This window comes from Phragmites australis, chromosome 5, assembly GCF_958298935.1.
Source record: "Phragmites australis chromosome 5, lpPhrAust1.1, whole genome shotgun sequence".
In the NCBI taxonomy this organism is placed as follows: domain Eukaryota; kingdom Viridiplantae; phylum Streptophyta; class Magnoliopsida; order Poales; family Poaceae; genus Phragmites; species Phragmites australis.
In genome coordinates, this window is record NC_084925.1 from 22,992,366 (window position 1) to 23,007,331 (window position 14,966).

General features: G+C 42.2%; 1 protein-coding gene across 11 annotated transcripts; it reads right to left on the reverse strand.

Annotated features, from left to right (window-relative positions):
- Nucleotides 1-2,352: 2,352 nt before the first annotated feature.
- Nucleotides 2,353-9,790, reverse strand: LOC133918943 (uncharacterized). 11 transcript variants are annotated; one of them, XM_062363085.1, is made up of 7 exons: nt 9,541-9,790; nt 9,268-9,398; nt 4,765-8,693; nt 4,286-4,342; nt 4,155-4,207; nt 3,968-4,047; nt 2,357-3,245 (listed from the first exon to the last, which is right to left on the reverse strand). In XM_062363085.1, exon 3 carries the CDS (start codon nt 8,620-8,622, stop codon nt 5,614-5,616), a length of 3,009 nt encoding a protein of 1,002 aa, XP_062219069.1. In that variant the 5' UTR covers nt 8,623-8,693; nt 9,268-9,398; nt 9,541-9,790; the 3' UTR covers nt 2,357-3,245; nt 3,968-4,047; nt 4,155-4,207; nt 4,286-4,342; nt 4,765-5,613. The 11 variants fall into 11 exon arrangements, with proteins under 11 accessions (XP_062219074.1, XP_062219072.1, XP_062219068.1 ...); XM_062363086.1 differs by having other exon boundaries at nt 2,358-3,245; nt 4,286-4,943; nt 5,421-8,693; XM_062363090.1 differs by having other exon boundaries at nt 2,353-3,178; nt 4,286-8,693.
- Nucleotides 9,791-14,966: the final 5,176 nt, after the last annotated feature.

Below are 14,966 nucleotides of genomic sequence, written 5' to 3' on the forward strand. Positions count from 1 at the left end.
GCTGCTGCATCTTCCTGGAGAGCTACTTTGTGACGATCTCCGTCCTCTGGGGGCACTGCATTCACATCATCGTGTCCTTGCTGGCATCCGTTAGCTCCACTGGTCGAAGTGTTGACCAGCTCTGACAACGAAGGGAGTGTGTCGGCCGAAGCCCCTGCTAGTATCAACTGCTCCGGAATTGTTGCTGATATACCGAGTGGCTTCGTCTTCTTTTTAGGTGGCATGGCTTCGGATTGTTCGGTCCCCATGGATGGCGCCAACTGTTGGTTGCTAAGTCACCAAACCAGGGGAAGCCTTCAACCTAGAGATAGAAAGAGCCGAAGGCGGCGAGATGCAACACGTGTTTATGGGGAGATGTGTAGTCTCTCTTTTCTTTCTGTCTCATCAGTTACAGTGTCAGCCTATTTATAGCCCGTACTCAACCACTCCATGCCATAATTTACAACATTACACCTCTAAATGCCACATTCTCAGCATATTCAGGGGTATTTTGGTACCATTGAGTATATTTGTACATTTACATTTATACCCCAGACCGCTACACGGGCTTCGATGGATGCGCGCCTTCGCCCGAGTCCCCATAAAGGCAGTTGCACATGGGCCCTTAGAGCACCTTTGACTAGCCTTGACGCTGCGTCCCGAGTCACCCTACGGTCTCTATCCGAGGTCCCGCCAGAGGCTTCGCCTGCACTGATACTTGGCGCCGCGGGTTGATCTTCCGTCTCCTTCCGAAGGCCTACCAGATGCTACGTTCGCACTCCCTGAAACACAACTATATTATTCGTCATTGTACAGCCACCAGTGGACTTCGCCTCAGGACCCTAAGAGGCGTGTAAGATCATTCCCCAACGGTATGTATAATCGAATAGAATTCATTGGTCACACTGCAATATAACTTGCCCAATAATGCAAACTCCAGTGTCTATAACAATCAAGCTAGGTTAGGGATGAAGATAATCAGAACGTACAGTTAATCTTATCATCAATAGGAGCGTTAGGATGAAAGACAGATAGAGCTCGTGCAAATCCCTCAAATCCGAGTCCCTTGGTTTCCTTCGTGTCAAACAAATCAAATACCTAAAAACATGTGAAATATATCCAAGTAAGAAAAGGTTGGGTACATTTTGTTCGTTTATATACCCATAACCGTAAATAAATTAAATGTCATCAATCGATGCTGTAAGCATAAATAAAAGCCCTAGTGCTAGCTCACGCAAGGCTTTGTTGGGACCGAAGACTCTAAGGTTAACTCTTCCTGCAAATTGAGACGGCCATGAACATGAGACAAAAATCGATGAACACGACATGAATTATGTAGATATACATATATGTTTCTCAGTACTGATTGATGCAAAACACCAATAGTTAAACCGGAATCAACCGCTGCGCACTATATATGCAATTAATATGCATTGTTAAGATTTGTATGACTTGGATTGACTTTTCACAAGCCATATGTCCTTTTCTCTACTTTTGGATGAAATAATTACTCCTAATTAATTAGAGGCATCTTTCTAGAGCCATAATATATAGCAAGTTCTTATTTGAGTTAGTACGGGCTCACGTAACTAGCTGGATTTTACAGCACACAGCAACTGCAACCATGCCAAATCCAGCACACAGCAACTGCAACCATGCCCTAAATGCATAGTGAAGTAGAATATATTCGATCGAATTGCAGTTAACATCTGAATCCCAGGCGAGGCATGCGTACAACTGATCCAGAGATGGACGGGTTTTTCCGCTGACCTAGCTGATCATGCCGTCCGCTTGAAAAGCACGTAGAGGGCTTCAATCTTGTTGACGCTAACTGCAAGCAAGAGCAGAAACATTAAAATTAGAAACGGAAAAGATGTTGGGCTGATTCAATCGATCGGAAGGTAAGCATACATTGCAGATGGGAACTGGAACGTGGCATGGAGAGCCATGCATTGCATGCATGCAGATTAACCTATACATACTTTCCTCGCAAAGAAAACAAAAATAAAAGAAGGATTAATCTATTTACAGATTGTTTGCATCGCGAGGCGCTCGGGGTCGCTGGGGCCGTACGTAATAGGGTTGCAGCAGCACGTGAGCTGGTGCGCCACCTTTGCGAGCCACGACCGGTGCGCCGCCATAGGTTCCTCTCGCGCCGCCGTCCTGTCCCCGTTCACCAACGGCTCGTCCTGCGACGGACCAACAATCAATCAATGTTGACTAGCTGACCAACGTAAAGTGGAGCACAGCACGCACGTATATATATCTATATATACGTACCATGTATGTACGGCGAGCTGGCTTCGATTGTTTTGTTGTTGCAGATCGATAAAAAAATGATCTAGTGGCTTTTTTTGAGATCGAGAATATGTAGGTGGATGCATGGAAAGGACTCCCGATCGGATTACTCGGTAGTATCTGTGTTCTGGTGTCCCGATCGAATCGTTCCGTGTCTCGTGGAGTCGTAATCGAACCTGTTCGATCTCCTCTCCTCCCTCTGTTTCAGGGATTCCCGGCTCGGCGCCTCTTGCATACAACCTCTCGACGCTCCAACACGAACACCACACGGAACCAATGCCTCCAACAGGCCGGAGGGTCGCATGCATTTCCAATAGAAAAGAGGAGATACCACGCATTTGTCCATATGGAATCATTCAAGATTGCAGACCGTATTACAATATCAACCCTGGAAAAAAAAATCACTAGCTATGGATCAAAATTGCTGAAGCCAAAACATCTTATTTTTTAAAGATACATGCAACAGTCATCCCTTCCACACACCCTTACATACCTGCTGTGCAAGAGAAGCATGGGAGACAGAGATGAAACAAAGCCGTCATGCGGCCGGAGATGGTGTGATCAGTATAACGAAGCGAATTTAAGCACGGTGCAACCTAAACTGAGGCCAGTAACAGCCTGAAAGCGTTACCGGAATAAACGATTACTCCAATATAACTGGGAGCCACCAGCCACCCAGTTCTGTTTTTCTCCAGTTTAAAGCACAGATACCATGAAACAAAATCCTCATAAAATACACGGTCACCAGGGATCTCAATCCTGGATAGTGCCCCAAGCTTCCTGTGTCAGATGGCGTGCGCATTCCTCAGGCCCCTCTGAATACCGACTGTTCTTCAAATCCCAGCAGCCTTGAACGAGCTTGGATCAGTTCTTCCAACGTTGCAATGCAAAGCTCCATCTTCTGCAACACAGATTCCTTGTATATTGACATAGTTACCAGCAAACCCAAGATTTTCTGCCCCCTGTTCCTAAAAACCTAAAATCATTACAACATTTGCATAAGCAGCACAAAAAAGTGTCATGGGCTTGTGTTTCTTATTGCTAAGCCAAAAACCTGGCCACTGATTCATAAGTTTTGCCAATTTTCATGTCCAAAATCTGAGGCATTGAACCAGACAATTTCAGCAATATCAAAATCGCACATTTTTACCGTTGCCTAAACTCCATTTATAACCAAATTTAATGGCTTTAGCAGCCCAAAGAACACCTATCTAAAATGTAGTAGTATTATTATATTTACAACAGAAAATATTAGGCCTGAGTTTGGTATTTTCTATCAATAACCAACCACCATAACTATTCAATTCTGTATCTAATGCAGGCCACAGCTTTTACAACAAAAAAAGGAAGAAAAAAAAACAATTGAATAGCTGGCTGTAACATCATGAATATGTAAAATTACCATCAGATACAGAATTCAAGTGCACGTGGGCTTATTTTAGCTGTGCTGATTGCAATCATATGTAATTGCTTCTTTTCAGTAGCGCAAATTACAAAATCACTATTTAATTTTCTAGATAACAGAAGGTCAGGAAAAGCAACCTAAATCAATCTAAGGGCATAAAGGTGAAGGGTAAGTCAAGTCCTTGGTTGACATAATCAATTAAAGGTGTCTGTGACAAATTAAAATCAGGAATTCACATTGGCAATTGCAACGGGAAATCAAGCTAAAGAACATAAAGTTGCTGACCTGTAGCTGGGGAAATGCACTCAATAATCTTTCCAGTTTCCAGTGTCTGCAAATGGTATTCGTCTGGGAAGAGTTGGAATCTGCAGCCCATCAGTTTACTATTCAGTTTCCAATAGAATCAAGAAGGCATCAATGAATCTAATTGTAAACTTATTTTAATATCCTTGAAAGAACTGTTTCTTTGTACCTATCAAGGTCAATACCCTCAATCTGGCTTAGAACATGAAGATTTTTGCCTACCTAGAAGAAAGTCAGAAGAAATAACATCACACTCATAAATCTATAGTTGAGTAGAATATGTAGATGTCATTAAAGTACCTGATCACAAAGTTTATTCCTTTCCTTCATCCGCTTTTATTTATCCCCAACAAGCCCCTGCAGACCAGACAGATCATTTTCTGGTTTTAGCAAGGATGGTATAACCAGATGAATAGCTTTAGTGACATGTGTTACTCATCTGTTATGATAAATGCATGATAAAAAGGAAAGAAAAGAAGGTTGGTTCTGCCTTAGGCTACAGGCCTGCAACAAACCTGATGCTGCATTGGGACCCAGAGTTCCTTCATTTCTATATGAAGTATGAAGAGTACAAAAGCGGAACTAGTAGATATTAGTGCCAGTGCATCCCATAAAAAATGATGTATTATATGATTTGTCAAAATTAAAATTGTAATAATGATTAAAATATAGTATTTACATAGCAAAAGAAAACATCACTGGTTCCGCTTTAATGCTAAATATATCTATAGCTGTTCGAGTTATGTATGAAGATATAAATGTATCTTGTGACTTCTCACCAAAAAAGAAGTATCCTGTGATGATGGTCCATCCCCAGTATCAAACATATATACATGACCTCGAATCATCCGTGCCTTTCTAAAGTGCCAAGGGCCAATTGACAAATCTGTCTCAAGTTTCATGAGTAGGTTACACATCAGAATCAGTCAACAAGACAGAGATCCAGGGGTCCAACCATCTGCCAGGATTTGGCAAATCAGTCCTAAATATTTACATCCCTGAGCTGAAGCTTGCAATCATGACAACTGCTGATAACTTAGTTGCTTTGTTATTGATATTTATAGCAGCTAATTTAAATGTACCACATGAAGCATGTAAGTTCATTACAGAGGAATGCGAAAGTGGATGACAGCATGGTGCAACTTCGGGGATCCATGCTCTTCTCAAACTAATGTTAGCTGCACTTGATGCCACTATGCAACTGCTGAGCTATAAAACAAATGTCCAGCTCTTGAACAAACAACACAGCAAATGCAAACAGTTCATGTGTGAATTCGACTGGACCCAACCATCAGAGTGATAATGCACAGGACTGTAGCTTTGAGCAAAATAATGATATCTTATCATTTAGGGATGCGAACTTACACATTAGCTCAAAATATTCTGTGCATGCAGTTGCAAGCATAGTTGAGAAAACATAAACATAGTAACTTACTCTAATGATAGCATATTGATGAAATAAGGAAATGCTGAAGCTGAAGAGAAGGTACTGCCCAGCAACAAGAAAGAATGTAAAGAATATTGAAGACAAATTTACTTTGTTACTTCAAGATCTGGTGCATTTTGTACGGCGTTCATGAAAAGCCACACTGAAAAGAATATATTGGTGAACTCCTAAACTATATGAATCAACTAAGCTGAACAGTTGTAAGAAGCCTTGTGAGTTTACTGAGGGTTTCTCGAGCAGAAATTGTGTCAGGATGTTGCTCGCCGCAGATGGAAGTGCGGATAAATATGGCCTTCCTTATTAGGTCATCTCCAATGTCATACTGTCCACCTCGGAGCATCAGCTTGACCCTTGTTTCCAATACTGAAGCTTTCAGAAGAGCCAGCTCCTGCCAAAGATAAGTGTACTGGGCTTCTGACTGAGCTGGCCTAAAGCAGGAGAATGATGCTTCTCTCCATTTGCCAGCATGAGCAAGCATGGACTCAGCTGCCTGCTCTAACGCGTCAGAGCACAGGCGCAGCAGCTCTAGTGCCACGTTACATCGGTAGTAGGTGATAAATGTGTGTATCGCAAGTGGCACGACAATCTGTTTCACAAAGAACATCAATTCAGATGGCCTAAGTTCTACCAGCAGAGGATCAGAACCAAATCCAAAAACCATGAAGCAGGAAGCCCACAGGTGCTCAGAAGAATCTTTGATTGAGCCTTGGAGGTATACTGATTGGACCACAGCCTGAGCCATTCGTGTGCCTCCTCGTTTTCGAGAATATAGCCTGATCAGACCATGGAACTGTACATGTTCAGGCTTTGCACTGCATCTGGCAATTCCGAACCTCATTAACATTGCAACCGCTTCAGCTTCAGATCTCTTCATCCTAGAAGTTGCAAGGCCACAAGTTAGTGTCTGCCACCACTTCCTCCACCTTGGACCCCTCCGGTGCTTCTTTGGGACTTTATGTGCAGCCAGAGCCAACATGTGAATTGGAACTGCAGAAGGTGCAAACCAACCACACATTTGAACCATCCGAGTTGCCAGACTCCTTGGACCATCTGCATGATCAAATATCAATAAGCACACATCCAGCAGCCGGACAAGGATTTCATGATTTTTCAAGCTGAGAACTTCTCTCTCATTCCAAAAAAAATCTCTTATGGGCGGTGTCCGATTCAATGTGTCAAGAAGCCTAGTTGGAGTGATTGGAAGCTCTGAGACTATAGCTCCAACAATACTTAGGCCAAGAGTGAGTCTTCCAAGCTTTTCCTCAATGATCTTGAGTGCATCGATTTCCAACAATGGATAGTCCTTGACACCTCCCTTCATTAGTGTCATTGCCTCAGCACCAGATAAATAAGAAAGCTTCATTGGTTCCAAGTTCATCACACGTGGAAGACATGTTGTTATGATAAAGTGAGTCTCCCCACCGAAGTGTGGCAGAAGGTCCATTATGACTCTCTTATCCCACCAGTCCTTCTCGCTCTCCAAATTATCAATTATTACTAAAAATGGTATGTTGCACATCAATTCTTGCCGAATTTTGGCAATGGCATCCTCTTCCTGCTCTTCAAAGCATTGGTCACTTCCTTTCTCATGCAAGTGACTATCTGTGCTTAAATCTACTTCCAGAAAAGTCTGAAGAGCCAAATAGTTTTGTCGAATATATCTGCTTTCCCCTCTGATCCATAAAACCATCTTATATCTCTGGCAGAATCTGTATGCATACTCCAAAACCAAGTCTGTCTTGCCAATTCCAGACTCCCCTGATATGCAAGCAATACCCTTTCCATAAAGTATGTTCCTAGATCTTTTCTTCGTCCCATACCTTACCCCATTCTTCACTCTCAATGGACGCCCATGCCGCGGTGGACTGCCTAGTCTCTGCATCTCAATGTCTTTCTCAGTCTCCTTCCACAAAATTGGCTCCTTACATTTGCAGTCATCGGTATTAACTTGCTCATGATTATTAGCAGACCCCCTGACCACGTGGCCTTTTCTTCTCTGCTTTGTCTTGAGCTCAAAATATTCCCTTTCTCCATCTCCGGTAACATCACCAAACAAAATGAGCTCCAATTCCGAGAGTTCTTTTTTCCTCCCAACAAAATCATCGTTACGAGGGAAAGGAAATTCCTCCTTCTCCAGCCTCCCTCTCCACCTGTTCACCCTATCAACTACACTTCTCCTGCCCAGTTTTGTGGCCAAAACAATAACTGTTTGCAGTATGCAATCTCTCCAATTGCCATCATTTGCTTCTAATTGCACATCTACCACCCGAGAAAGAGCATCAACCGATTCCATCCATTCATGTTCCATCCCACCATACAACATCCACAGCTCACCACCATGTTTCTCCCACAGTTCTCCTCTCTTCTCGATGATATCCCTTGTAAAGCAATCAGCAGCACCCAAGTCAAAAAATAAAGGGATAAGATTTTTCTTGCCGAAGAAGTTCCTGAGCTCCTCAATGGTATAAGGGTTGCCAAATGACTTCTTTGTGAGGATAACAACTCCATATGTGGAAGCATTCATTATCCTCTCGACAGCATCATGGCTGTGAGAATTCCAGCATCTAGACCTGTCAGAAGCAAAGCAGCTAATTCCATGGATCTCGAGTTCTGCACGAAGCCAGTTCGTGAACCTCAGCAGTGAAGCCTTGCGGCCATGAAATCCAATGTACACATCATAACTCCGAAGCCTGCTGACAGAGACAGCTGATGTCATCGGTTGAGATGATGAAGATTTCTGACATATTCCCCCCAATCTCTTGTGCTTCGCCTTTCGAGTCGAACGACCACCATTGCTAGTTGCTGATGAACTACCTTGGCATGGGCCATTGAAGGTGGAAATGAAGCTGGGATTGTTGTAGACAATTGCTGGAGTCCCAAAATTGCTTGAGGTGCAAAGGCTAATAGGAGGAGAAGCATCTGATGGCAAGATCCTCACGTTTGCTGATGGTATCTGCTCCTGTTGTATCAAGGAGTCACTGGAGAGTATGTCACTGATTTTCAGCACGATGCCATTTAAGGAGCACTTGTTCTCGGGATCAGCATGCTCCGGGACACGAGCAGACAGTGACCGTGGTGTGAAGAAAGGGGATTGGTTTGCTGAAACAAATGTCGAGGACGAGGACGAAAGGTTCCTTGATGCTGCCGAGACCAACACCTCGGCATCGGAGCTTTCATGTTGAAGCTTCATATGACCATTTTCAGCACTACCCAGCCCTCAGAATGGTTGAGAGTTCAATTCATCTCCGTGCAAATCGTTATCTGCAGAAGATAATGAAACGATTGCCTCAGTGATCTGAACAAATAGAACAAATTGATATACATTGAAGCTAGCCCTTCTAGAGAAGAATGTTACTACCGATCAAGATGATGTATAAGCAGTAGTACAACATAAACGCCAAATATTTGAGTGATCTTGCGATCAAGAAACAGACAAAATAGTAACAGCAACAGAAAAAGGATTCCTATTCAGACCAAGGACAAAATACCTGGTGACTACTGACTCAAGTAGGAATAAGTAAAATCCAGTGGGCAAAAAAAAAAAAAAGGCTGTAAGCTCAAAAGTGAATTAAATTGGTCACTCAGACAACGCAACCAATCATGGCTCAATCAGTAATAGCCCACCATGTACTTGCAGACAAATAAAAGTACTCCAAGAAATAGAGAGAGAGAGAGAGAAAAGGCTGTTATGCAATGAGTTGTGCGCTTTATTTTGTTCGTAATCAATGTGTGATGCGAACAGAAGAACAGTGGCGTTTGGTGACATAACACGGTAAGGGGGTAATTGAGTCGCCCGTACTCGATGATGGTGGGCAGAGTAGCAAGTACAACGAACCTGGGCCAGGAGCGGCGGCGAGCTTGGAGTGGCGCCGCACCTTCATTGAGAGTCGAGAAGTGAAGTCCGGTGGTGTCGACTTGTGCCTTCGATTCGATCTTGATTATCAGGGTGCAACGAAGAAGAAGAACCTAATCGAAGCATAGATGGATCCGTTAGCAGGGTGGGCACCACGAATCACACAAATCCACAGCAAACCGAAGAGGAGGAGAGGGAGGAGATTTGGATCTGATGGAGAACAAGAACAAGAGGAATCCATCCAAGAACACTTACCAAGGGAAGAAGTCCGCGTCCGGAGACGGATCTTGACTCCACAACAAGGGAAAAAGAGGAGCGAGAGGAGAGGCGGTAGCTTTTGTGGGCTGGCGGGTCGAGGATCCAGCAGAGCAGAGTGAAAGAGCGGGCGGGGAAGGCAGCAAAAAGGTGAAACGAGAGAAATATGGGGGGAGACGGGCAAGCGGAGAGAATGGGTGGTGAGATTAGGGGAGATGAGATTAATTGGAAGAGAGATTAGAGGAGAGTGGTGCCCGCCGCGTTAGCTTCTGTCTTTCTTGCGTTCCCATTGATTAAGGATCTTTTTTTGGTAAGCAGTTTTTAGATTTTAGATTATATAAAGCTGTATTATGAAAAATTGAGGTCTAAAAACTGAGAGTTGTTTGATAACCTGGATTTTGATTGGATTAGATTGTTGTTTGGATATGTTAAAAGTCTGTAATACTCTCAACTATTTTGAGTATCCTGTTTACTATTTTGTGATATATTTCTCATTAGTTTGATCTTGTGGCACATTCTGGCAGGTATAGGAGTTGTAGCTGCAAAGATCACTGCGATTGTGAATGGAGTAGACAACAATGTCGCGATTCACAAGATGGGACAAGGAGAGTGGTGCATGTCTCACTGTAAATCTGTCATTGAACATTAGCAGGTATAGGAGTTGTAGCTGCAAAGATCATTGCGGTTGTGAATGGAGTAGACAATAATGTCGCGATTCACAAGATGGGACAAGGAGAGTGGTGCATGTCTCACTGTAAATCTGTCATTGAACATTAGCTCGAGATTATTGGGTGGTAATGGTAGTAATTTGGTGTTCCATTCCCATATTCACATTCCAACGGCAGAAAGGCGAAGCCAAGAAACATAGAAGAAGAAAGGAGAATTCGAGCATGACGTTGTAGGTGACTAGTGTGGGCGCCACCCCCTGGCGCTGGAGCTCGGTGAAGAGATCGAGTGCACATCCATATCGTCCCGCCCCGGGAGAGCACATGTAGCACGGTGGTGTAGGCGTGGACGTCGAGGCGAGACCCTGGTGGAAGTGGCATTTCGTCAAGCAACACGCAGACGGCGTCGTGCTGGCCCAGCAAAGCAGCACAAGCGCCCACTCCCAGTGGTCAGGCAGCTCAAGCTCCTTGAGGAGGGATGGGATGTCCGCATGGAGGAGCTTGTCATGGCGGGAGGCGAGGAAGGCCAGGAGGGTGGGGAGTGGGTGCAAGGAAATGGCGAGCATGAGGGCCTGTGCGGTGGGAGAGAGGAAGGAGTGCGTCGGGGTCAGGGTCGAGTGTGATTGGCGTGGAGCAGGCACCAACCTCGTGGTGAGGTGGAGTAGGAGGGATTCGAGCTGGAGCGAGGAGGGCGACAGCGGCGCGAACGGGAGATGATGTGCGTTTGCCCGATCTTCCTAAGGTAATATGATAAGTTGATTGGTGGAGTTTCGATGTTGATGATCCAAAGACTCTGATCAAGACAGATCGAGAACCATCGCAATCACTACACCACTACTCTGTGGTTATCAATTGTGCCAATACGCGGTTGACCTCGCCAAGAAGGCTTTTCCTGCAAGCGAATCGAAAACACAAGTAAGAACAGGTAGATGCAATCTGAATATTACTAATTATCAATAAAGTGTTTGAGTTGGGTTCCACAAACCAAACAAGCGGCGAAACTATATAAAACAGAATAATTTAAGTAAAACCCAAGCCTAAACTATGACAGCTACTGTGTATAAATAGGGGGGACATGAGGAGGTCGACCTAGGGGTCGTGCAGCCGTGGAAAGAGGCGTGCACAACCTGGACTCCGACCCCGATATGATTACAAATCACAACAGGGTCTAAAACAGTGGCACATCACCTTATTTCTTTGACTCTGAATAAACTATAAAGAATATTTGGTCGAGCTCATATCCATTTGAAGGGGCTCATCATAAGCTTTCCAGAATATCCATGATTGTCTAAAACGGAATTCATATGATAGAGTTATGCCCGTTTTACTCATGTGTTGTCCTGCGACTTGACCACGACCACGACTAGAGCTCAGCCTTGAGTACGAGTAGACTTGGCATTCGAGGGGTGACATCTGGGTAAGATTGCGGTGCTTCTCTCATGTTCCTAAGCAATAAAATATCACAAGAATTTAGTAGTAATCCATCCAAGGAAGCATGAACAATAATGAACGAGTTCACCTGGTGGTTTAATTGTCGCGCACGTGCTTTTGTAATTGGATCTTGTATGATTTGAGAAATATTAATAGTATTCATTGTATCTGAAGAAGCTATTGGCTCATCATCCTGCCCCTCTTGAATTGGAGTCGTCCTCAATTCAAACCCATTTTTTTCTCCCAAGTATGGCTTCAAATCTGAAATGTTAAATGTGGGACTAATTCTGAAATCTATAGGTAGGTCCAATTTGTATGCATTGTCATTGATTTTCTCAATTATCTTAAATGGTCCATCAGCTCTAGGCATCAATTTTGAGTTTCTTAGTTCTCGAAACCTAACCTTCCTCAGATGCAACCAAACTAAATCACCCGGTTCAAATTTTATTTCCTTCCTACCTTTACTTCCAGCAATCCTATATTTTTCAGTCATGCTCTCTATATTCTTTTTAGTGATTTCATGCAACTTAAGAATAAATTCAGAATGTTTCTTAGCATCTAAATTAAGTCTTTTAAAAAGAGACAAATGTAGTAAATCAATAGGAGCACGGAGATTAAATCCATACACTACCTGGAACGGTCTTACCTTGGTGGTGGAGTGAACCGACCTATTGTAAGCATATTCAATATGTGGTAAACACTCTTCCGACAACCTTAAATTCTTCTTTAGAACTGTCCGTAATATGTTCGATAATGTACGGTTGACAATATATGTTTGACCATCGGTTTAGGGATGACACGTAATACAAAACAGCAGCTTCGTCCCCAATTTATTCCCAAATGATCTCCAAAAGTGACTCGAAATTTTGTTTCACGATCCGAGACTATAGTATTAGGCACTCCATATAGTCGAACGATTTCCCTGAAAAACAAATCAGCTATTTTTATAGCATCATTGCTCTTGTAACAAGGTATAAAATGTGTCATTTTAGAAAAGCGATCCACAATTACAAATATATTATTCATCCCCCTTTTTGTCCTGGGTAATCCTAAAACAAAATCCATGAAATATCCTCCTAAGGTGCACTAGAAATAAGGAGAGGCATGTAAAAATTATGTGGATTTAAGCGAGACTTAGCTTTATTGAAAGTGGTGCAACATGACACGTAGCGCTCGATGTCACATCTCATCTTTGGCCCAAAAAAATGAGCAGTCAGCACATATTCAGTTTTCTTTACTCCAAAATGTGCCATCAATCCTCCTCTATCCGCCTCTTGCAACAACAAAAGATGAACATAGTTAGCTGGAATGCATAGCTTGTTAGCATGATAGAGCAATCCGTCATTCAGCACATATTTATTCTATGTTTTTCCTTCTTTACAATGTTCAAGCACTTCTTTAAATTCTAAATTAGTAGCATACAAGTCCTTAATGGTCTCTAAACCAAAAATCTTATAATCAAGTTGAGATAATATGGTATAACGCATAGAAAGCGCATCAGCAATCACATTGTCCTTTCCTTTCTTATGTTTTATGATATATGGAAAGGACTCAATAAATTCTACCCATTTAGCATGTTGTTTATTCAGTTTAGGTTGACTTTTAATATATTTCAACGATTCATGATCAGAATGTATAACAATTCTTTGGAACATAGATAATGTTGCCAAGTTTCAAGCTCATGAACTAAAGCATACAATTCTTTAATATAAGTGGAATAATTCATACTTGGCCCACTTAATTTTTTGAATTAGCACACCTCCAATTCCAATCACATAGCATCACATTCTAGTTCAAAGGTCTTACCAAAATCAGGGAGTTGGAGCAATAGAGCATGGGTGAGCTTCTCTTTCAACAGCTTGAATGCTTGTTCTTGTGCAGGTCCCAATTTGAAAACTAATACTTTCTTTGTCAACCCGTTTAATGGAGCAGCAATGGTGCTGAAATCCCACACAAATCGCCGATAGAAACCCGCAAAACCATAAAAGCTTCTTATTTGTGTAACAGTCTCAGGAGTTAGCTAGCTTTTTATGGCTTCGATTTTTGTTTCATCCACCTCTATTCCCTGTGGAGTAACACCATAGCCAAGAAAAAAAACTCCATCCGTGCAAAAGGTGCACTTTTCAAGGTCGCCAAACAAACATACTTCTCTCAAAGAGTTAAAAACAGCACGTCAGTGATCAAAATGTAGTTCATATGACTTACTGTAAATCAAGATGTCATCAAAGTAAACCACCACAAATCTCCTAATGAAAACACGTAAAACTTTGTTCATCAATCGCATGAAAGTACTAGGTGTATTAGTTAACCCAAAAGGCATTACTAACCACTCATACAAATTAAACTTAATTTTAATGCAGTCTTCCATTCATCTCCAAATTTTATTCTAATATGGTGGTATCCACTTCACAAGTCAATTTTAGTGAAAATTATAGAACCACTCAACTCATCAAGTATATCATCTAACCTAGAGATAGGGTGACATTATCTTATAGTAATATTATTGATGGCTCTATAATCAACACACATACGCCAACTACTGTCTTTCTTAGGAACCAAAAGAATAGGAATAATACAAGGGCTAAGACTTTCTCGTACATACCCGCGGTCCAAAAGGTCTTGGACTTGTCGCTGAATTTTCTTAGTCTCTTCCAGGTTGGTCCTATAAACAGCACGGTTTGGCAAAATTGCACCCAGAATCAAATCAATTTGATGTTCAATCCCTCGAATAGGTGGCAATCCCTGGGTACCTCAGCTGAAAATACATCCACAAACTCTTGCAAAAAGTTTGGCAACAGCAGGAGACAAAGAGCTAGATATATTCTCGAGTGAAACTAAAACATCTTTGCATATCAAAGGATAGCATGGTAGCTCATTATCATAAATTTCAACAAGGTCAGATTTAGTAGCAAATATAGCACACCCTTTTAGTCTAATTTTATCAAACTTAGAAGTTGTTATTGCTTTATCCTTTTTGGGTGGAAAAACTTTTTCCACTACTTGATGATTTTCAGATTCATTCTCAAACTCCTTTCTCCTATTTTTAGCTATCTCTTGTTCACATTTCACAATTTCGTTAAAGGTAGAAAAATTATTTTCTTTCCTTTATACATAAGGGTGTATTTATTACTTCTACCATGATGTGTTGCATCAATATCAAACTCCCATGGCCGTCCTAACAAAAGTGAACATACTTGCATGCGTACTACATCAAAATCGGCACAATCATGGTATGAACCAATAGAAAAATGCACCATAGCTTTTTGCATTACCTTCACCTTACCACTGTTGTTGAACCATTGAATATGATAAAGGTGAGGATGGTTTGTT